We start from the raw sequence: 23208 nt of genomic DNA, 5'->3' as shown, positions 1-23208 counted from the left end.
GCTATTATTGCTTACTTTATTGTTACAATTTGTGAAACAATTGTGAAGTTGGTGAATTGAAGTCTTCAACGATAATCAATTTCTAACAAGTTGTTCGTCAATTCGGTAATCTCGTTCCAACTCTTAAGTTTTAATATTATAATTTTGTTTGTTTTATTTACTTTGCTTGATTAATTAAGATGGCTTATTCCTTAAAAAATATGTTTAGTAAAAATAAGGGAAAATCGAAGAGTGGTGAATCTAATGGCCAATATGTTCCTCCTCCACTTCCCCCGGCTCCCCAACCCAAACATATTACCCGTCCTACACCTCCTATTCTTGATAGCGATAATAGTTTATTACAATTTACCGAGAGTCAATTTTGACATAATATTGCACCCGGTGAACAATTAAACCATGAATATATGAATGCTCTTTATGGTAATCCAACTATTGATGAAAATGATGATGAAGAAATAGATTTTGATGAAACGCAACCGGATGACGATACACCCACTAGTCCTGCTCCTGAAGTTAACCCAACTAATAATAATCCAGATAATCCCTCATCTAACCCTCCTATTAGTGCCCCTACTTTTTCTAGACAACCTTCTAAACGGGCAGAAATATCTCTTGTTTGGCAATTTTTTACTCAACTAAGAGAAAAAAATAGGGCTAAGTGTAAAACTTGTGGCAAAGAGTTAGTTTTTCAATATATTGGAAGTCGGGGAGTCGGGGGGGACGGGAAGTTTGACTAGACACATATTGCTACACCCTCAAGATAAAGCTAGATATTTTCGTATGAAAGCTTTGGCTGAGGGGACAAGTGCACCTAGTCAGGCTGACCTTAGTACCGGGTCAAATCAATTTCAACCGGGAATTAACACTGTTACCGGTGGTATTTTATATTATGATCCAAAAAAAGATCGGGAAGAATTGGCAAAAATGGTCACTGTTATGTGCTTACCCTATAGTTTTCCTTCTAACCCCCACTTTGTGCATTATATTAGAAAAGTTTATAATCCTACTTATAAAGGTTTTCCTCGTACAACCGTAAAGAGTAATATTTATAAATATAAACATGAATATGAACAATATTTGCGCTATTTATTTACTCATATAAATTATCGTCTTGCTATTACAACTGATATTGGTAGAAGTGGTAATGACTGTAATTACCTTACTGTTACCAGTCATTGGATTGATGAGCATTGGATAATGCAAAATCGCATTATTGCTTATAGAATAATTAATTCACGTCACACAGGGCAGTTTATTTCTAGCACGATTGCGGATATTTGTAGATATTTTTGCATTAGTGATAAAATAATGTCAGTTTCAATGGATAATGCTACTAGTAACACAAATGTTGTAGCCTTGCTTACCACTACACTAAGTCTTGTATTTAGTAACATTTTTCATGTTAGATGTATTTGTCATATTTACCATTTAATTATGGGTGATGGTATGCGAATTTATATATATATATATATATATATATATATATAAGCTTATATATATACTATACTATACTATATATACATCTTAAGATATACTAAGTATACTAGATATATATATATAGTATAGTATAGTAGATATACATGTATATATAGTATATCTTAAGATGTATATATAGTATATAAATCGAATATAGCTTATATATAGTAAGATGTATATATATTATAGTATAGTATAGTATATATATATATAAGCTTATATATATATATATATATAAATATGTATATCGAATATATATATATATATATATCGAATATATCGAATATAGCTTATATATCTTAAGTTGTATATATAGTATATACTATACTATACTATAATATATATACATCTTACTATATATATTATATATATATCTTAAGATGTATACTATCGAATATGACTTATATACTATGTATATATAGTATAGTGTGTGTGTGTATATATATATATATATATATATATATATATATCTTAAGATGTATACTATAGAATATGACTATGTATATATAGTATAGTGTGTGTATATATATATATATATCTTAAGATGTATATATAGTATATAAATCGAATATAGCTTATATATCTTAAGATGTATATATAGTATAGTATAGTATATATATATATAAGCTTATATATATATGTATATCGAGTATATCGAATATACTATGTATATATAGTATAGTGTGTTTATATATATACTATATATATACTATAATATATATACATAGTTTATAAGTCATATTCGATAGTATACATCTTAAGATATACTATATATACATCTTACTATATATATATATATATATATATATATATAGCTTATATATCTTAAGATGTATATATATTTTAAGATCTACTATACTATACTATATATATATATAGTATATCTTAAGATGTATATATAGTATATTTTAAGATGTATATATAGTATATAAATCGAATATAGCTTATATATCTTTATTACTATTTTTTTTCTCTAACTTCTATAAAAAAAAATTAAAAATAGAAAGTTTCTGTTGGGCCTGTTCACCAAAAATCTGTCCAAAAGACTGACTTTGTATGCTAAATACTGTTCAAAATCTGTCCAAAAGGTGAAAGGACAGTCTGAAAATCTGCTATGTCAGAAGCAAGGAGAAAAAATATCATTTAAGCCACCCTACTAGTAAAAAGTAGGCTACTAGTACCCTATTTTATGATAAAATAACATAAACTTCAGATTTTAACCATCAGCTCCAAACCACTTGATTTTGAAGCAAATCAAACTCATACGACTAACAATTGACAAAACAGAAACAAGACTTCAAATGGAACTGAAACTCAAACTAACTAGATTGAAACAAATTGATTTGTGCAAACTAAACATAGAACAAACAATTATATTCACAAACTAATGCTCAAAATAGAACGACCATTGTTAACAATCAGACGACGACGTTCAACAACTAAACAATCGATTAACTAAGCAAACGATTAAACTAATACACTAAAGATTATGTTTAATTAATAATAGTCTAACAAATACCTAAACTAAATAGAGATAACTAATTAAATAAATCTAACTTAAAACTCTAATTAACAATAACAAACCCAAAACCGAAAAATTAAAATCAGGAACTAAAATTAAAATCAAGAACTAACCTATTACTACTAAAAGAAAAATAAGAAATTAAGTAAAGAAATAGCGATTATACCTAACGAGCGTGCTTGAAGCTGTTCAAGCCACGAGAAGACGTCGGAGATGCCAAGAAGTGGTTGCCCAACCATGGAACGCTTATTTCATTTTGGTAGACACCAAATTCAATGAACTTGGTGTCATACCAAAAGGAAATGAGTGTTCTTGGGTCGAAATTAGGCTAAAACAGAAGATGAGTAGTGCGGTAGTAGTGGCAAGTCGGCGGTGAGGGTGGCTGTAGGCGACCTGCCGGAATCTAGTCGTCGAAATTTCGGGTCCAGACCAGTGTTAGTTGGTAGCCCATACCAAGCTCTATCAATTTATATAGGTATTAGGTAGAGGAGATGGTTCAATCTTCACGATTTTAAGACAATAATGAGGTGTGGGGTTTCTTAGATCTAAAAATCGTGGAATTTGAGAGGGTATGGGTTGGAGATTTGGAAAGAGGAGGTTGAGAGGAGTGTATGGTGATGATTTGGGGGTGTTTGGAGGTACTCCGCCGCCGGTGGAGAATTCCGGCGGGCGGCAGCGGCGGTGCAGGCAAAGGGCGAGAGAGTGAGAGAGAGAGAGAGGAAGAAGAAGAAGAAGGGGGGGGAGGGGGGGGGGGGTAATAAGGGAAATGTGGTAATGTTTTGGAATTTTAGGCTTTAAATACCTAGGGTGGGGGATAGATAAGTGTTGTTGGATCAAAAGGTGATCAACGGTTGAGATTAGACCTCTGATTCATTAAGAAAAACGACGTAGTTTTACCATGAAACTACGTCGTTTAGCTCATCACCCTAGTTGGCCTAATCTGGACCGGGTTAGTGCCTTTGGGCCACTGATTTTGTCCGATTTTTTAGTCCATTTCATTTTAAAATGCATCTTATCCCAATATTTTATTCACTTCTTAATTAAACTATAATCAAACCTTAGACCTATACATACATACATAATAAACATAAAAAAAGAACCAAAATTACGCATTTACATTTACAAATATTATAACTTCACAATATTTTTATCCTATCCCTTGTTAGGTTAAATACTTTGGATACCTTGCGTATGCTACATGAGTCAGGTCGGCGAGAAGCAATTGTTGCATAGAATATGGCGAACGATGTGATATTACCAAGTATTGTCTCTGTATTCTTTCCAACTTTGACAGGTGATCTGCATATTTGTTTTCTTGTCTCAAAGCATGGATTAGTGTAATTCCATGTTTGGATATGAGTCCCCCACATTCTTCGCTCACAACACGATCAGGGTGGCTTTCAACGACGTTATCAATCATAGTTAGCAGAATCAAAGCATCACTCGAGTCGGTTTCAATAATAACCATCTTTAGTTGTAATTCTTTGTTACAACTAGACCACCATGTGTGGCTCATAACTCCGGTATAAGACTTGATGTCGCTTTCACACTAAGTCACCCATAGAATCCGCCTAACCATCTTCCCTTGTCATCTCGTGTAACACCTTCAAACCCTGCTAATCCTAGATTAAATATGAAACAATTGTCAGTGTTGATTTTGATAAATCTCTATGGAGGAAATGACCAACCCATGAAAATGGGCACTTGTTTACTTGAATTTTGTGTTGATTGAACATGGCAAGTTACACTACTAGGGACCGAAAGATGTGCATTTTGCCAGGAAGCCGAAAGAACGTATACTGCCACTATAGATTTTACAGTCCTCAAAAGGCTATATAATAAGTAACACTATCTATTGATTATTACATGAGAAAAACAATATATGGTACGCTTTGTATGAAATGTGAAAGAACCACTCCATGAATTTTGAAAGAGTTAAGTGGCACCTCAGATTACGGCATATTATTTATGAAGCAAACTTTCCAACTTTTTGACTATTTCAAGTATATGGGTTCGTAATTTCCATCCATCTTTACCGAAAGTTTGAAGGATGTTATTTTTGCAAAAGGCCAAATATATATGTAGGCCCTCAAACTTGTCCCTTTTTGTCACTTGGACACCTAAACATAGGGTTGTTCCTATCAGGCACTCCAACTAAATCCATATGTGCCAATTAAACATCTAAACATAAGGTTGTTCCTATCAGGCACTCCAACTAAATCACATCTGTATCAATTAAACACTGTCAAGGGAAAGGGCGCGTGAACATGAGAAAAATTTATTGATTTTTTATTATTATTATTATTATTATTATTATTATTATTATTATTATTATTATTATAATAATCCATATTATGATTATTTTATATATCCTAATATATTATTCCTATTAAAGCCAGATCATCATTTTTTTTCTCGGCAAAATCAAAGGCAAAGTTGCTTGCCCTCTTAGGTTTCTTAAGAATTTCATCGTCATACCACCTGGAAAAATTGCCAGCAACTTTGCCTTCGATTTTGCCAAGAAAAAAATGACGTTCTTGCTTTAATAGGAATAATATATTAGGATATATAAAATAATTATAATATGGAGTAATAATAATAATAATAATAATAATAATAATAATAATAATAATAATAATAATAATAATAATAATAATAATAATAATAAAAAATCAACAAGTTTTTCTCATGTTTACGCGCCCTTTCCCTTGACAGTGTTTAATTGGCACAGATGTGATTTAGTTGGAGTGCCTGGTAGGAACAACCCTATGTTTAGGTGTCCAAATGACAAAAATGGACAAGTTTGAGGGCCTACATATGTATTTGGCCTTTGCAAAATAAATGTTGGTCGCTAATCCAAAATGATAAAAATGATACGATCTAAAAATGCCAAACTGTTATAAAATATAACTTAAAGTAACAATATGGAATAAGGAAAAACAAGCTAAGAGATATATGGAGAAAGAGAGAAGAGATTTTTATTTCTTCTTCTATTGTGTGTATTTTTATATATATCACAAGGCCTTTATATAGGCATAAAAGTGAAGAAAATATGTCATTGAATATGTCATTAAGCATTTGAGATGAAGATCATGGAGGAAGAGTAGACATCCACCATAATTTGATATTTCTTATAACACTTTCCCTTAGATGTCTATAGATAATGTGCATTGTTAAAATCTTATTAGAGAAAAAAAAATCCTAGTGAAGGAAAAAGAGTACACATATTTAGAAATACGCTTTTTGGTTGCCTCATTAAAAACCTTGCAAGGAAAACCCAGTGGGATAAAACCTTGTAAGGGAAAAAGAGTACACCGCGTATTAACTCCCCCTGATGAGAGCATCAATTCACATCCTTGAGCCTTCGCATCCCAATCTTGTACACTAGTTTCTTGAAGGTTGACATGGGTAGAGATTTGGTGAACAAATCATCCATATTATCACTTGAACGGATCTGTTGCACACTGATATCACCATTCTTTTGAAGACCATGTGTGAAAAATAACTTTGGTGAAATGTGCTTTGTTCTATCTCCTTTTATGAATCCTCTCTTCAATTGAGCTATGCATGCTGCATTGTATTCATACAAAATTGTGGGTAGTTTGTCATACTTCAAACCACATTTGTCTCGAATAAGGTGTATTACAGACCTCAACCATACACATTCTCGACTTGCTTCATGAATAGCAATTATCTTAACATGATTAGATGAAGTAGCCACGATTGTTTGCTTAGTCGATTGCCATGATATTGCAGTGCCTCCACATGTAAACACATAACCTGTTTGAGATCGAGCCTTGTGTGAGTCATATAAATACCCAGCATCGGCATAACCAACAAGATCGGGACTGCAATCATTGCCATAAAATAAGACCATATCGGTAGTCCCTTTTAGATACCGAAATATGTGTTTGATTCCATTCCAATGTCTCCTTATAGGAGCAGAGCTATATCTTGCTAAGACATTAACTGAAAAAGTTATGTTAGGCCTTGTAGTGTTAGAAAGATACATTAGTGCACCAATTGCACTAAGATATGGTACTTCAGGACCAAGAAGCTATTCATTCTTTTCTTGAGGTCGGAACAGGTCCTTATTCACATCAAGTGATCGAACAACCATCAGAGTACTTAATGGATGTTCTCCATCCATGTAAAACCGTTTCAATACCTTTTCTATGTAGGCAGATTGATGAACAAAAATCCTGTTTGCCAAATGTTCAATTTGCAAACCAAGACATAATTTTGTCTTTCTGAGATATTTCATCTCGAATTCCTTCTTTAAATAATCAATTGCCTTTTGGAGTTCTGTAGGAGTTCCAATAAGGTTTATGTCATCAACATATACGACAAGTACAACAAACTCCGATGTTGTTTTCTTTATAAAAACACATGGACAAATGGAATCATTTATATAACTTTCCTTTAATAAATATTCACTAAGGTAGTTATACCACATTCTTCTTGATTGCTTTAGACCATACAAAGATCTTTGCAATTTGATTGAAAATATTTTCCTGGACTTTGAATTATATACATCAGGCATTTTAAATCCCTCAAATTTTTTTGTGTATATCTCATTATCAAGTGAACCGTAAAGGTAGGCTGTAACCACATCCATTAAATGCATGTCAAACTTTTCATGGACAGCAAGACTAATGAGATAACGAAACGTTATAGCATCCATAACAGGAGAATACGTCTCTTCATAATCGATACCAGGCGTTTGTGAAAATTCTTATGCAACAAGGCGTGCCTTATATCTTTGTACCTCATTTTCTCACTCCTTTTACGTACAAAGACCCATTTATAGCCAACAAGTTTAACAACATTAGGTGTTTGGACTACAGACCCAAAAACTTCACGTTTCGCAAGTGAATCCAACTCAGATTGGATTGCTTCTTGCCATTTTGTCCAAACACGACTTTGTCGACATTCTCAAATAGATTTAGGTTCAAGATCCTCATTATATTGCATAATGCTAGATGCAATATTGTATGCAAAGATATAATCCACCACTATATTCAATCGATTCAAATTTATCTCAATATCGATTGGATTTATTGATAGTTCCTTATTTTCTTGAGTCTTAGGCTCATCGATAACCTCATGAATCTCAAGATTGGTTAAATCATGGGTTTCTTTGTGAGACTCTTTCGTAGTGTCATCTCGATCATTTATTTTCCTTTTTCTAGGATATCGATCTTTAGAACCCAATGGCATGTCACGCTTTAGGCGTACTTTTGACTCATTAGCTATGACACTAGAAGATTTTCCAACAGGGACATCAATACGGATTGGAACATTCTCTGCATGGATATGTGATTTCGTTATCCTTTTCAGATCCGTAAATGCATCTGGCATTTGATTTTTTATTTTTTGTAAATGGATAATCTTTTTTACCTCTTTTTCACAAATAGAGGCACGCGGATCAAGATGAGACAATGATGGATTTTTCCACGAAATTTTCCGTTTGATTTCACCAATTTCTCCCCCTAATTTTAGGAAAAATGCCTCATCGAATCGACAATTTACAAATCGAGCAGTGAACAAATTTCCCGTTAATGTTTCGAGGTAGCGAATAATGGATGGCGATTCAAACCCAACATATATTCCTAACCTTCTTTGGGGACCCATCTTGGTGCGATATGGCAGTGCTACATGCACATATACAGCGCATCCAAAAATTCTTAGATGGAATATATTAGGTTCATGACCCAAAACTAATTGCAATAGGGAGTATTTATGATAATTTATCGGTTTGAGACGAATTAGCATTGTTGCATGCAAAATGGCATGACCCCAAACAGAAGTGGGTAATGTCGTTTTCCTGAGTAATGGTCTTGCTATCAATTGCAGACGTTTAATCAAAAACTCTGCAAGGCCATTTTGAGTGTGAACATGAGCTATGAGATGTTCCACTTTTATCCCAATTGATAAGCAATAATCATTAAATGCTTGGGATGAAAACTCAGCAGCATTATCAAGTCGAATAGACTTAATTGGATTATCGGAAAACTGTGCCGGTAATCGAATTATTTGTGCCATTAATTTTGCAAACACCAGGTTGCGAGATGATAATAGGCACACATGAGACCATCTAGAAGATGCATCTATTAAGACCATAAAATATCTAAACGACCCACTAGGTGGGTGACAAATATCCCCTTGTATACGTTCCAAAAACGCAGGGGACTCAATCCCAATCTTTGTTGGTGATGGTCTAATAATCAACTTGTCTTGATAACAAGAAGTGCAAGAAAACTCATTATTTAAAAGAATCTTTAAATTCTTTAATGGATGCCCATTTGAGTTCTCTATAATTCGTCTCATCATAATTGATCCATGATGTCCCAATCGATCATGCCAAAGTACAAAAATATTAAAATTAGAAATCTTTTGGTTTACGATAGAATGTGCCTCAATTGCACTAATTCTTGTCCAATACATGCCACAAGATAAAGATGAGAACTTCTCAATAACCCTTTTCTGGCCAGAGATATTCTTGGTAACGATGAGATATTCGAAATTATTCTCATCTATAGTCTCAATATGAAATCCATTTCGACGGATATCTTTAAAACTTAACAAGTTCCTCTTGGACTTGGAGGAGAACATTACATTCTCTATGATAAGTATTGTTCCCTTAGGCAGAGTTATATTAGCTCTTCCAGAGCCTTCAATTAGATTACTACTACCAGAAATTGTAGTAACATCTGCCTTACACATACTTAAATGAAAGAAATATTTCTTCTCTTTGAATATTGTATGTGTTGTACATGAATCAATTAAGCAAATATTTTTACAATTGAACTTTGATCTAAGTTTGCTTTGAAAGATATCCATATTTGTTTCCCATGGTTTGACATACAAAAGAAGTATATGAATAAATATTAATATTTTTAGAGAAAAAGGAAAAGAAATAAAGTTAAACCAATAATTCAATAGTGACCTTTTAATGCATTTTCTGATAAATTCTAATTATTATATAAATAATTACGCAACAAAAATAATATAATTATAAGCACATTATACATATGATTAATACAACTACAATAAATTTATTTACATGTATGAGTTATTTGCGTTTTCCTATACATTGTGTGAAAAATAATTGATCCGTGTAAGAAAGAACATACTTAGCTGCTTCTCTTTTCTTTATTCATAATATTTCATCCATGTACATGAAATAAATTAAGGGTGAGGTAACAAAAGTTATTCCAGGGTGCCGTACATCTCTTCTTAAAGAGAATTAAAGTAACGTAAAGGAAAATCAAAAAGCGTTAAAAGATCAGTAAGACCAGGACACTAATTAGTTAGATATTACTCCTTGTTTGTGAAATTTATGAAATTTCGGAAATACATATATTTTTAAAAACTACATAAGAAGTATTATTAAGTGCAATAAAAATTACAAGATGTTTATTCATTAGATACTACGAATAGGAAAAATAAAAATCAAACTGCTCAATCATCTTTAACCACAGATCCATCACCGATCGAGTGGTTTATTTTTCCATCAGGGTGCTCAAAAAAATCTACCACATCCAAGTGGGTGATGTCAAATTCATTTTCATAGACAAAATTAGTTTCAGGGGCTTTATTCTTTAGAGATGCTTGATAAAGCTCAACCAAATATTTTGGTATGCGACAAATATTTGCCCAATGCCCTTTTTCACCGTAACGATAACATTCAGTTTCTGAACCGTTTGCCCTTGGCCCTTTCCACTTTTGGTGGTTATTTTTCTTTGGAGGGTGATTAACACCAGAAAAATTTCTTCCTTGGCCACGGCCACGACCACGAACAGGGCCACGACCTTTTTCATACTTAGAATAATGGGAATGCACCTCATTCATTTCAGGCAATGGTGTAGACCCAGTGTGTCGATTATCGTGATTTCTCATGAGCAAGTCATTGTTTCGTTCAGCCACAAGGAGAAGAGAAATCAACTCAGAATACTTCTTGAAACCTTTCTCTCGGTACTGCTGTTGCAAGACCATATTGGAGGCATGAAATATTGTGAATGTTTTTTCAAACATATCATAGTTAGTGATAGTATCTCCACAGAGTTTCAATATAGAAGTAATTCTGAACATCGTAGAATTATATTCAGAAATAGACTTAAAGTCTTGGAGCCTCAGATGAGCCCAATCATATCGTGCTTGTGGAAGAGTGACCAACTTTAAGTTGTCATATCTTTCCTTTAAGCCATTCCACAAAATAAGTGGATCTTTGACTGTGAGATATTCTATCTTCAACCCTTCATCAAGGTGATGACGCAAGAAAATCAAGGCCTTAGCACAGTCTTGGGTAGATGCTTTATTTTTGTCTTTAATGGCGTCTCCAAGACCCATTGCATCTAAATGGATTTCAGCATCCAACACCCATGTCATATAGTTCTTGCCCGAAATTTTAAGGGCAACGAACTTTCTTTTCATAATATCAGTAATAATTAAAAGAGGAGAAAAGTTATACCTTAGTCTTCTCAAAGAGTTTCTTGAGACGGTAGAGTCTCGTGCTGATAACGTGTTATAAAATATAACTCAAAGTAACAATATGGAAAAAGAAAAAATAAGCTAAGAGATATATGGAGAAAGAAAGAAAAGATTCTTATTTCTTCTTCAATTGTGTGTATTTTTCTATCTATTATAAGGCCTTTATATAGGCATAAAAGTGAAGAAACTATGTCATTAAATATGTCATTACGCATTTGAGATGAAGATCATGGAGGAAGAGTAGACATCCACCATAATTTGATATTTCTTATAACAACTCTTTAGTGCGATAAAATTATTCTCATTAAAGTTATTCCACAAAAGATAAAGGAGTTGGCACTTAATAAAATAACTTATAACTGAAGTAGCTAACCAACAAAGATCGTAGTGAAATGATAAATACTTCACCCTTAAATAGAGATCTCGAGTTCAAGTTCCGGATATAAAATCATCTTTATTATGAAGTACTTTGAGCACATACGAACACCGGATGTGAAATCAAAGAATAAAAGCTCAATGAGGAACAACTTTTTTGCCCTTTCATTTTTTAAGCATTTCATAAACAAATAAAACTAGGATACAAAACGATAGAGTTGCTTAATTATTGTAGCAATTTCCACGAAGCCTATTAGAGATATTACATTACAGTATTTTAGAAGCAGAAGAAAGTCGCTTATGATAAGTGGCCTTGAGGTGAAGTTGCTTATTAAAAAGAGAAAACTACATGGCTGAACATTTTTTAAAGAATATTTAAGAAAATAATATCACTTTTTGTTTATTCCAAAAAATGGAAGATTTTTTTACAATATTAGCATATTGTATAGATTATACACACAATTAATGAGGCGTAAATCATGGAATCTGTCATACTCTCTCTTTCTTCTTATCTTCTAACCTAAATTACAGTTGCTACTCCCCTCTTATTTTCTTCATTTTACCCAAAATATATTCTAATCATGGATATACTTAAACTATCCATTTTCATTTGAAATTCATCGTCTCTATTGCCCGAATCTTTGAATTAGGTTCTCTCAAAATCTCTCTCGACTCTTCTCTCAGAAAATCAATTCGCATAATTTTCCATGCTATGTGGAAAGCAAATTTACTTCAGCCTTGTGAAACACACCATCTCTAACAATATAATATTCGTACAGTTTGGTTGAAAAAAACATTGGTGGTTCTTAGAATTGGTTAGTAATTTTTGGATTCGCATCCTAAATGAAAATGAAGGAAAGGGAACTAATAAAAGTAGAAGCAAGATCATGTACAGACCATGCATAGTATTGTTGATGAATTTGATATTCATTCATTTGTTGCAATCTTTATTATTTGTATTAATATGAGCCACAAGTAAGAGCAGATGCTTAGTATATTCAGTTTTCAGTTTCGGTTTTTTCAAGTTTTTGATGGTATATAATATAATATATCATTTATAAATGATGTACGATGATGGTAATATACAAGTGCATATTATATATATAACATTTATACAACAATAATATATTCCATATATGTACTATTTATATGATAAATATACGGCACACTGAATCATCAAATTAAATATATGCCAAAAATACATCATATATCACTATGCATATCTAAATAATTATATATAATATGTATATGTCGATTATATACGTTGTATATAATATAATAGTAGTAATATACAAGTGGTATATTATATAAATAATATTTATTCAACTATATATACTCCATATATATCAATTATATATGTTGTATATAATATAATAGTAGTAATATACAAGTGGTATATTATATAAATAATATTTATTCAACTATATATGTTGAATAAATATTATTCAACTATATATGATGTATTATTCAACTAAATATTATTCAACTATTATATTATATACAACGTATATAATTGATATACACATAATAATTATTTGGATATGCATAGTGATATATGATGTATTTTTAAATAATATTTATTCAACTATATATATTCCATACATTACTATTTACACGATAAATATACGTCAGACTAAATCATCAAATTAAATATATGCCAAAAATACATCATATATCACTATGCATATCCAAATAATTTTTATGTATATATCAATTATATACGTTGTATATAATATAATAGTAGTAATATACAAGTGGTATATTATTTAAATACTATTTATTCAACTATATATACTCCACACACACACACATAATATATATATATATATATATATATATATATATATATATATATATATATATATATATATATATATATATATATATATATATATATACAACTATTATATACTATATATAAACTATACTTGATATTTTTAGAAGTGGAAAAGGAATAAAAACACCATAAAAGTAAATATATAAAGAAAACCTCCCATTACGTTCACAACTTCCCATACTTGAAAATCATTGTTCTTCTTTATTAAAAAAAAGATAAATTAAAGGGGGTAAATCAAAACGGAAAAAAGAAAAAGAAAAAGAAAAAAAGCAATAGGAAATGAAAAATATTAATGTGGTTTAACGGTGGTGCAATCTTACCTATAAATCATCTAAATGTGTAACGTATCACGTTAAAGTAGGCAACGGAAAACGGAAAAGATTGAGAGGTCCATTAATTAAAATTCATTGGGTTGATCATGTTTATGCTAGGAATGTAGTTATTTAGCTGTCAGTTTTATAATTACTTATTCCTGCTAAATTTATGAAATTTTTTGTTAAATATTGCCTAATTATGTTTTTTCCTCTATTAAAAATCCTAAGTCCAAGCAGAAGAATCTCTCGTCGACCCCAAATTTCAGAACTTAAAGGCTAAATTTTTTTATTTTTATACCGACTCAAACTAATGGGAATATAACTACATTTGCATTAATTTTATCTTAATTTTGCAATAACATTCTTTTCTTATATCAAATTTATTTCTCAAATTTTGGTTTTTTGGACGTATCACGGACACAAAACGTCCACTGTATCGATAGTATATCAAGAAATGAAGTGGTTAATTTATAGGTAAAAATGAAGGTTATGAAAATTAGTACTAGTATTTCTTATGTCACACCAATCAGGAAAAAAGACAAATGAAAGCACCTCATTATGAGATTTTCTTCTCATGAAGATTATTTTGAATTTAGTTAAAAAAACAAAGCACTATAGTAATTATTCGAAGGATTTAATAAAATCAATTGCAAATTGCAATAATTTCTTAATCCAATTGCCCAATTGCATAATAAAATAGGGAAAAAAAAGACCCCATTTTCCCCTATCACCATAGCCAAATACATTGTCAAGACAAACCAGTCAACCAAAACAAGAAAAAACACTTTCTACAAAGCACAAAAATAATAGTAGTATCAAACACAAAAACCCGAAACAAGTGATTAGATCAGTCTCTCCGATCACCACCGCCGACGCCGTATTCCGATGGAGTTTTCCCCTCTAAATCGTTTACCTCAAGATACCCTTCACCAGATCTTCTCCCATTTAACCCTCCGTGAAATCATCGTCTCAAAATGCGTCTGCAAATGTCTCAACTCCACTCTCTCTTCTCCGGCCTTCCTCCACCTCATCTCTACCCACCAACCCCCCCTCTCCCTCCTCGCCCTCCGCCCCTCCCACCGTACTCACAGCCACAGTCATAATAATCAATCTCCTCATTGTGCACTCCATGTGTTCGACACAGTGCTTAACTACTGGTTTCGATTCCCACTTTCTTTCCTTCCCTTTAGATCTCACTACCCCATCACTTCCTCTCACGGCCTCCTCTATCTCTGGGCTGAGGGCCCCACCACTGCGGGGCCCATACCCGCAATTTCACCTCCTCCTCCTCCTCTTCCCAGTAACAATAGCAAAACCCTAATCGTTTGTAACCCTTTAACTCGTCAATTCAAGCTGCTTCCGCAATTGGGTTCAGCTTGGTGTAAACACGGGTCGGTTCTTGTCGGGTCACCAAATCAAGTTCTGGTTTTGACTGAGTTAGCTGCTATTTACTTCTCTGGCTCAACAACTTCCAATAATTGGCTCAAGTTTTCATCGAATTTACCGTCAAAACCTAGGAGTCCAATCTTGATTTCTGATACCATTTTAGCCCTTTGTGATGTTGGTTCCCCGTGGCGGTCCCAGTGGAAGCTGTTTAGGTCAACAGTTAAAGATTTGCAATTTAGTCAACAATGGACTAGGTTAGAAAAGCATGAGTGGGGTGATATTTTTGACATATTGAAACGCCCCAGATTGCTTGCTGGTAAAAATGATAAGGTGTTGATGATTGGTGGTCTAAAATCGTCCTATTCGTTGCACAGCACATGCTCGACCATTTTGATACTTAGATTGGATTTGGACTCTTTGGAATGGGAAGAAGCTGGGCGAATGCCGCCAGATATGTTTAGGTATTTTCAAGATTCGAGTAAGTTCAAGGTGTTTGGTGGAGGGAGTAAAGTTTGTTTTTCGGGCAAGAGGGTGGGAAGATTGGCGCTTTGGGAGGAAAATGAGTGCGGGAAAGGGGAATGGCGGTGGATAAGTGGCGTTCCGGGGAATAGTGATGGACTTTATCGTGGATTCGTCTTTGAGGCTCAGTTGAATGCAGTGTCTTAAAGGCGGAGTTAGAGGAGGAAGACCATCTGCTTCAATGGTAACTTTTCTGATTTGGGAATTCTAACTTCTCATAATGTTGAAGCTAAATGTTTAGTTTTTCTTTTGATTGCCATGCTAAACAGGATGGAGGCAGTGGTCTCCTAGAACATTGGTCCGTCAGAAAGATAATGTTATTGTACTTGTATTTTGAGGTAAATCTGAATAGCAATTCGATATTCAGATGAAGATTTTTTTTTTTGGTTGGCTTGTTTGTTATATGATATCTGACTATTCGTGTATGCAAGGATTCCCTTTTCATGTATTCGGAATGTATTTGTCTTTACAGAGCTTTGTCGTTTCATATGATGCATACCAGTCCTTTGTTTCATCTGTAAGTTAGCTATATTTTCTATGAAAATGAAGAATAATGGCTGAATTCCTTGCTTGATTTGCATATCAGCGACTGTGATTTTGCTATAACTTATGGAGTTGCTATATTGCCTTTATAAAGATCACTTGTGTTATGGTTTTAAGTTATGCCATGTGGATTATGTGATGATGTCTCTATTTGATGGATTTGCTCCTTTCTAACTAATAGCGTCAAGCTAAGTTTCGTACTTTATTGCCCTTTTCAATCAGGGGACTTAACTCTTAGCAGTGGTAGCAAGGAACTAGGTACGGACATACTTGTTAAGCTAATTACTTGACTGAGACCTTTTATTCTATTGTATGGGAAGATATGTTGATATTCCAATCATTGTGTTGTTAAAGTGAAAAGCGAAAATAACTGTTGAGTTTTGTTTGGGCTTTATACGAAAAGCATAAATATAGTGCGGGTTTTAATGAAGGCACAAAGAAGAAATTAAAAATAAAAACTATATTTTGTAATTCAACTATAACTATGAACATAAACAACAAATATATATGCCTTATAAAAGTAAAAAATAAAAAAGAAACACAAACACCAATTAAGTGAAATAGTTATTGTAACACGGAAACGATAGTGCCTTGGTGCTTGAACTGAAGCTTTGCTAAATGAGGTCAAGCCTGTTTTGCAGCTATCTTCTGAATTTAAACGCACCTTAAGCCAGCTTTTGGCAACACTACAATTATGACTGTTGCACATCCTATATGGGAAAACCAACTCTTGGAGTAGATATTTATTTTTTGAGATTTGACTTCATGCAGTGGATCACTTGATGTCACATAGATAGACAACAGTAGGAAAAAAGAAGAAAGAAGATACAGATTACGCTAGCATAATACTATATGTAACTGAACCATGAATTATTTGTAGGTGGAATGATTGTTGAGAGTACAGTTTATATTTTGGTTACTCTTTTACCGATTGAGAAAAACCTGAGTGCAGCTTGTGTTTTGCAGACAGAAAGAGATCCTCTCCTCTTTCCTTTCTTTTACTCTTTTCTCTTTATCTTGTTGTGAAACTATACTCTCTCCCCCGTTAGTACATAGCACTCACACACAAAAGGAGTAGTGTAGATAAGAGTGAGGTTGAGATTCTATTATACAGTTACGTAACAGCAACAGGTAAACCTAGTGGTTAGTCATCACAGTCATATCTTGAGGTTATTGAGCCGTGAAATTGTTGAAATCTAGGATGAACATCCTCAATTTGCAGCTAAAACAGTTCACATCCTAAGAAGCTAAGTGACCAAAGCTCTTTGTAAGACTAACATGCTATAAATTTTGAACTGCCGCAAATATGCCAAAAAGAGGCATCTTTTAGTGAACTGGCGGTTTCTTCCTGTTATTGGTTTTGACTTTTTTCTCGCAATTGATGTTGATTCTCTTTAGAGTTCAAGTGTTGCGGTGACCTGTTTCTTCTCTAACCGCCTCCATCTACCTTCCATTTTGTCCTCATTAAGGACTCTTTGGTCTTTGTAAAGGAATCAGCTCTTACTTGTCTGTAAATTCGTCGAGGGTTGGTTTAGGAGCTTCAACAAATTAGAATAGAAAATCCTCTTACGAGCGGAGAGGCTTATTCTTGTGTGTATGTCTATTCTAGTAAAGGCCGAGCCAGCCGCTTGTTTGATGCTGCAATACATTGTAGCATACTTGTAGAGTTTTATTGAGTGAATGGTGGGTAGGTCACTGCTACTTGTACCTGCACTATCTAAGATAGTACAACTGCGTTATAGTTTGTTGGGTTTGTATGATTCCTTTTGGTTAGAATATGTGAACCAATGATAATAATGGCAACTGGTGGCCACTATCCATGATCTGTGGAAGAAAGGTTAGTCGTAGTCCTTTCTTCAGATATTATCATCAAGGTCTATTTGATGTTGCATCTTTGTCTTCAATGTCTTTTAAGTTTCACGTGCTATTTCTTGAAATTTTATTTCATGAACATATCATTTCATCATGGAGGACTTATTTATTTGTTAAAAATCACAAGTATTTTGTTACTAACTAAAAGAGGGGATGGATAGAATCCCAGTACTAGCTAGCTGTATACAAATGGGGACAGTATACCTTGAAGTTTAGTTTTGAGGAACCTTCTAGTCATTTATGCAAATGGGAAGTTGCTGTGTGCTTAAAAAATAAGCCCATTTTCTTTTTTGTGTTGATCTTAAACATCAGATTTTCCTATCTGTCAAATGTCAATGTCCTTTCCTCAGCATCCTTATAAAATGTTTCCTGAAACATCAAGTTTTCTTGTGTCTAAGTGGCCATCCCATTGTGTGTTCCCTTCAAATTATTCGAAAACTGGCATACTGAATGATCTATCCCATCGTGTCTCTGTTAGGCTTGCCTGTTGGGGGCTTCCTAAAAAGCTGTATAGTTTTTAAACAAAATGGCAATGTAGCAAGAGTTGGGCTTTACTGTTGCATCACATTGCTCCAATAATAATAGCAGTTATACTATTGGAGATTAAGGGAAACTGGAACTACTCTTGTTGCCCTTGCTATGATGTAACCATGTCATTATTGATATAACGGAAAATGTCCAAATATCCCCTTATACTATACGAAATTGAGCACATTTGCCCTTCGTTAATACTTTAGCTCAAATATGCCCTTACCGTCACATAGTTGGTTCATATATGCCCTTAGAGTTACACAGTTGGCCCATATATGCACTTTTCGAAACGGAATTCACTCAAACTAATTAGCTCTTTCGTTAATTGTATTTAAGTGTATTACAAACACTATTTCCTTTTTATTAGTACTTTTTTTTCTTTACCTTTCTCTTTTCTTTCTTCTTTTTTCTTTTCTTCTCTTTTTATTTTCCTTTTTCTTTCTCCCTTATCCGATTTCCTCCATTACTGAGGTCTTCTCCATTTTCGTCACCAATTTCACTTGACAAAACTCATGATCTAAGAAAATTCTTCCATAAGAATATTTTTATAGATCATATGTTTGTCAATTTTTTAATTTTTATTGAACATATATTTAGTTCTAAAAAATTTAACAAAGTAAGATTGAAATAATATTTTTGTAACAAAAAACCCAAAAAATCCAACAAAACCTAACAATCCAAATCGATATAATTGGTTTGGTTTTGATAAAAACCGAACCAACACGTTCCATGTACACCCTTAATTTACATAGTTAATAAAAAAAAAAATAGAAAATGTCCCGCTGAAAAAAGAGGAAAAAAGACTAACAACTCAAATTTATAATACTATAACTTGAACTCTAGGTTTTTAATCATTAAATTATTTTTTTGGAAACAATTTTAAATATTTTGGTCTTTTGAGTTTTGTTAAAGGTTGGGATGTTTTTATTATTTTAAAGTTTAAACCATAATTTTTGAAACAATTTATTTTCGTTTATTTAGAGGGCCAGTGAAATTGGAACTTGATTACCTTATGGGAGAATTTTCTTAGTAATTGGAATTCATGAGTTTTGTCAAGTGAAATTGGTGACGAAAATGGAGAAGACATCAGTAATGGAGGAAACAGATAAGGGGGAAAGAAAAAAGAAAAGAAAAAAGAAGAAAGAAAAGAGAAAGGTAAAGAAAAAAAAGTATTAATAAAAATAAAATAGTGTTTGTAATACACTTTAATATAATTAACGAAAAAGCTAATTAGTTTGGGTGAATTCCGTTTCGAAAAGGGCATATATGGGCTAACCGTGTAACTCTAAGGGCATATATGGACCAACTATGTGATGGTAAGGGCATATTTGAGCTAAAGTATTAACGAATGACAAATGTGCTCAATTTCGTATAATATAAGAGCATATTTGGACCTTTGCCCTTGATAAAAAATGATGTCTATGTCACTACTCAATATACAATGAAAGGAAGAGAGAGGGATTGTGAATGATAATAATTGGATACAATTGCTGTCAATTCACAACCGGATGCGGCGTCGTGTTTAAATGTCGTAATTTAACAGCTTTATTTTTTCATTTCCCAATCGTTTCTCCTACAGCAGTTTAACTTTAATGACCTAACATCTGTTTCTTCTGCACTATCTATGGTTTGATCTTATGCTCTTTCTTTCATTTACTGCTGCCTATGCTTGTATTCCAATCCTTTTACTAAAAAAGATTAAAAAATGAAGCGTAGTAGGAAAAACCAAGATTCCTTCATCAAATACTCTAGTTCTCTGCTTACCCACCAAATATTGGTTGATCGTATATTTCATTATAGTTCTATGATTCAGAGTATCTTTTGTTATTTGATTCCTTTGAATTTCATATTCGAAGTTGCGATTAGATCTATTCATTAAAAAGAATCCATTCAATATATTTCTTATGTACCCATAGGTATATTGGAATCGAATTAAATTTCAGATCAATCTATATTGAGTTACTGGCTCCACTATGTTGTTGCTAGCAAATATTACTATTTTTGGTTTTGGATCTTCCAAATCATTCCCGCAGGAGATCCGACCCTTTTTTTTTTCCTTTGAGATTCATTCTCTTCATAAAAAATAGGAGGTCGAACAAATAAATATTTTTTTTTCGATTCATTGCTGGTCTCTAGAATTTTAAGCTATATGGTGCTCTTCCCTATATGTTGAAATTTTTTTGGAAATTTTCACGTATTCAGATAAAACTAATCTGAATGCCTAACCAAAACACTTATAACTTCAACAGACAACATCTGAGCACTGCGAACAGAAATGTTTTGCATTTACTGTAGATATCTGGCTAGAAGGAACAGACTCTGGATTTGGAGAAAAAGCTACAATTAGGTTCTAAAGGTGTTAAAATGGGAATTCTCTTTGAAGTAGCTCCGTTTCTAACAAAAGTCAAATCTAAAGACTTGCTAGAAAATAATAATATACAGTAGCATTTTTCAACCTAAACTTCTCCTTTACAGGCAAAAGCCTAAGGGGTCGTTCGTTCATTGAATTAGTTATCCCACCTTCTATATGGAATAGTTAATCCCACCGTTTTATTATAAAAGTTATCCATAAATGATCTGCAAGTTTACTGTATGCTCCAAAGATATAAGCATTTGACGTGTTTCTTTTTTGAATAAATAACTTTCCTTTCATCATCAGTTTGTTTTAATGTTGATATAAACATCAAAAGTTAAACTTAAACACATTGATTCTACTACTCTGATAGCAAAAACAAGGGCGGCTCTAGGGGAACCAACAATTAAGTCCAACTCTAAAGTCCAAACTAATATAATATTCGAATTTGAAATTAAATGAAATTTGAGTTGAAAATTTGAGTACTTTGCATTGAGGTTAAGTAAGTCGTGTCCAAAAAAGCTATTTAGCAATTTCTGGACCATATCTACAATGTTATGTAATAACAATCAATTAATTTTACCATTTAATGATTCAAAGAACAGAAAATCTGTATATAAAAAGTATTCAAAATTCAAAAATTGTGGGTAGAGATATAGATAAACTCAAAAATGGAGTCATAATAAAATAAAATTTTATCGGCTAAAAACCAATTAATTTTTAGATAGACTATTAAAATGAGTTTTGAATTAAGGATAATATCTTCACTTACATCATTATAAAGATATCATTATTGAAATATAATGTTTTAGAAATTAGAATTTTAAATTAAAATAATTTTTGAAATATAACAGCATATCAAAGAAGAGTTCAAGTCGTATCCAAAGAGTCCTTCATATTGTCTCAACCTTTGGTTGCTTTGCCATAAATATAAGTTATTATTTACTTCCTGATTATTTTTAGGTTCGAATGACAACGTCGACAATGGTACTGAAAAAAAAAAAATAGAATTATCCACTACGAAATTTCATAAATAGTTAGTCTTTGTTTGTGCAGTGGTTCTTTATTATTATCTTATGATATTCTATATCTATCTAGAAGGGGAATCTTGACGTAACCGGTAAAGTTGTTGTCATGTGACCAGGAGATCACAAGTTCGAGCCGTGGAAACAGCCTCTTACAGAAATGCAGGGTAAGGTTGCGTACGGTAGACCCTTATGGTCCGCCCCTTCCCCGAACCCCGCGCATAGCGGGAGCTTAGTACACCGGGCTGCCCTTTTTATTCTATATTTATCTAGAAGATTTAAAGTTTAAAGTTATTTACACATAATTCAAATAATTTGACATGAGTCCGGCATCCGCACATATACTAATACTAGTTATAAAAATAACAAAAGCACTATGTTTAATCTAATTCTTGTTTTAAGGGCCTTTGGAGATAGTCTGAGATGCCCATTGATAATTATAGCTGAATCTTGAACAAAGGATACATGCATCCAATTTAGTGAAAGTGAAAAATATCAACAAAATATAAAGGGAGGATGAAAAAGAAAACAGTACACAACGCCCATAATATAAATCAAATCACCCAATTGAAACATATTCGATTACCATCATATCAGGCCAACAAAAGTGGAGACAAGCAAAATGAAGTTTGTCGTCTAACATTTTTCCAAGGTCAATGGAGATTACAAATATAGACCTAGTAATTCAAAATTTCCAAATAAAATACTCCATCAAATATTCACAAATCTCTTCACGAGGGAGAAGGAAATCTTTTGGCATTGGCCCACTCCATTAATGGAGATATTCCTCTACTACACCTTTTATGAACAAGTGATCCTTAAAACCCCTTTGGTCACTATTTTGCAATATATCATTTCATAGATCATAATCATACACCTTATTAGAGGTTGAAATTGGAGGGCCTATAAAGAGGTAGAGGTAGGCCAAAGACGAGGTGGGGAGAGGTGATTAGGCAAGACAT

The 23208-nt window shown here is 32.8% G+C and overlaps 2 protein-coding genes across 2 annotated transcripts; one reads left to right on the top strand and one right to left on the bottom strand.

Moving 5' to 3' along the window:
* Positions 1–10462: 10462 nt before the first annotated feature.
* Positions 10463–10996, bottom strand: LOC104093852 (uncharacterized). The gene has a single exon (XM_009599686.2). It carries the CDS (start codon positions 10994–10996, stop codon positions 10463–10465), a length of 534 nt encoding a protein of 177 aa, XP_009597981.2.
* Positions 10997–14743: 3747 nt separating this feature from the next.
* Positions 14744–16395, top strand: LOC104088560 (SKP1-interacting partner 15). Its single transcript, XM_009593263.4, has 2 exons — positions 14744–16106; positions 16192–16395. The coding sequence occupies exon 1, from the start codon at positions 14903–14905 to the stop codon at positions 16067–16069; it is 1167 nt and encodes a 388-aa protein (XP_009591558.1). The 5' UTR covers positions 14744–14902; the 3' UTR covers positions 16070–16106; positions 16192–16395.
* Positions 16396–23208: the final 6813 nt, after the last annotated feature.

Source organism: Nicotiana tomentosiformis, chromosome 4 (genome assembly GCF_000390325.3).
Source record: "Nicotiana tomentosiformis chromosome 4, ASM39032v3, whole genome shotgun sequence".
In the NCBI taxonomy this organism is placed as follows: domain Eukaryota; kingdom Viridiplantae; phylum Streptophyta; class Magnoliopsida; order Solanales; family Solanaceae; genus Nicotiana; species Nicotiana tomentosiformis.
Note: the sequence above shows the minus strand (reverse complement) of the source record. Positions and strands in the feature narration are given on the sequence as shown.

What these genes read in the sequence shown, in the direction of transcription:
- LOC104093852 (XM_009599686.2), bottom strand. Translation starts at nt 10,996, where the DNA reads ATGGTCTTGCAACAGCAGTACCGAGAGAAAGGTTTCAAGAAGTATTCT.
- LOC104088560 (XM_009593263.4), top strand. Translation starts at nt 14,903, where the DNA reads ATGGAGTTTTCCCCTCTAAATCGTTTACCTCAAGATACCCTTCACCAG.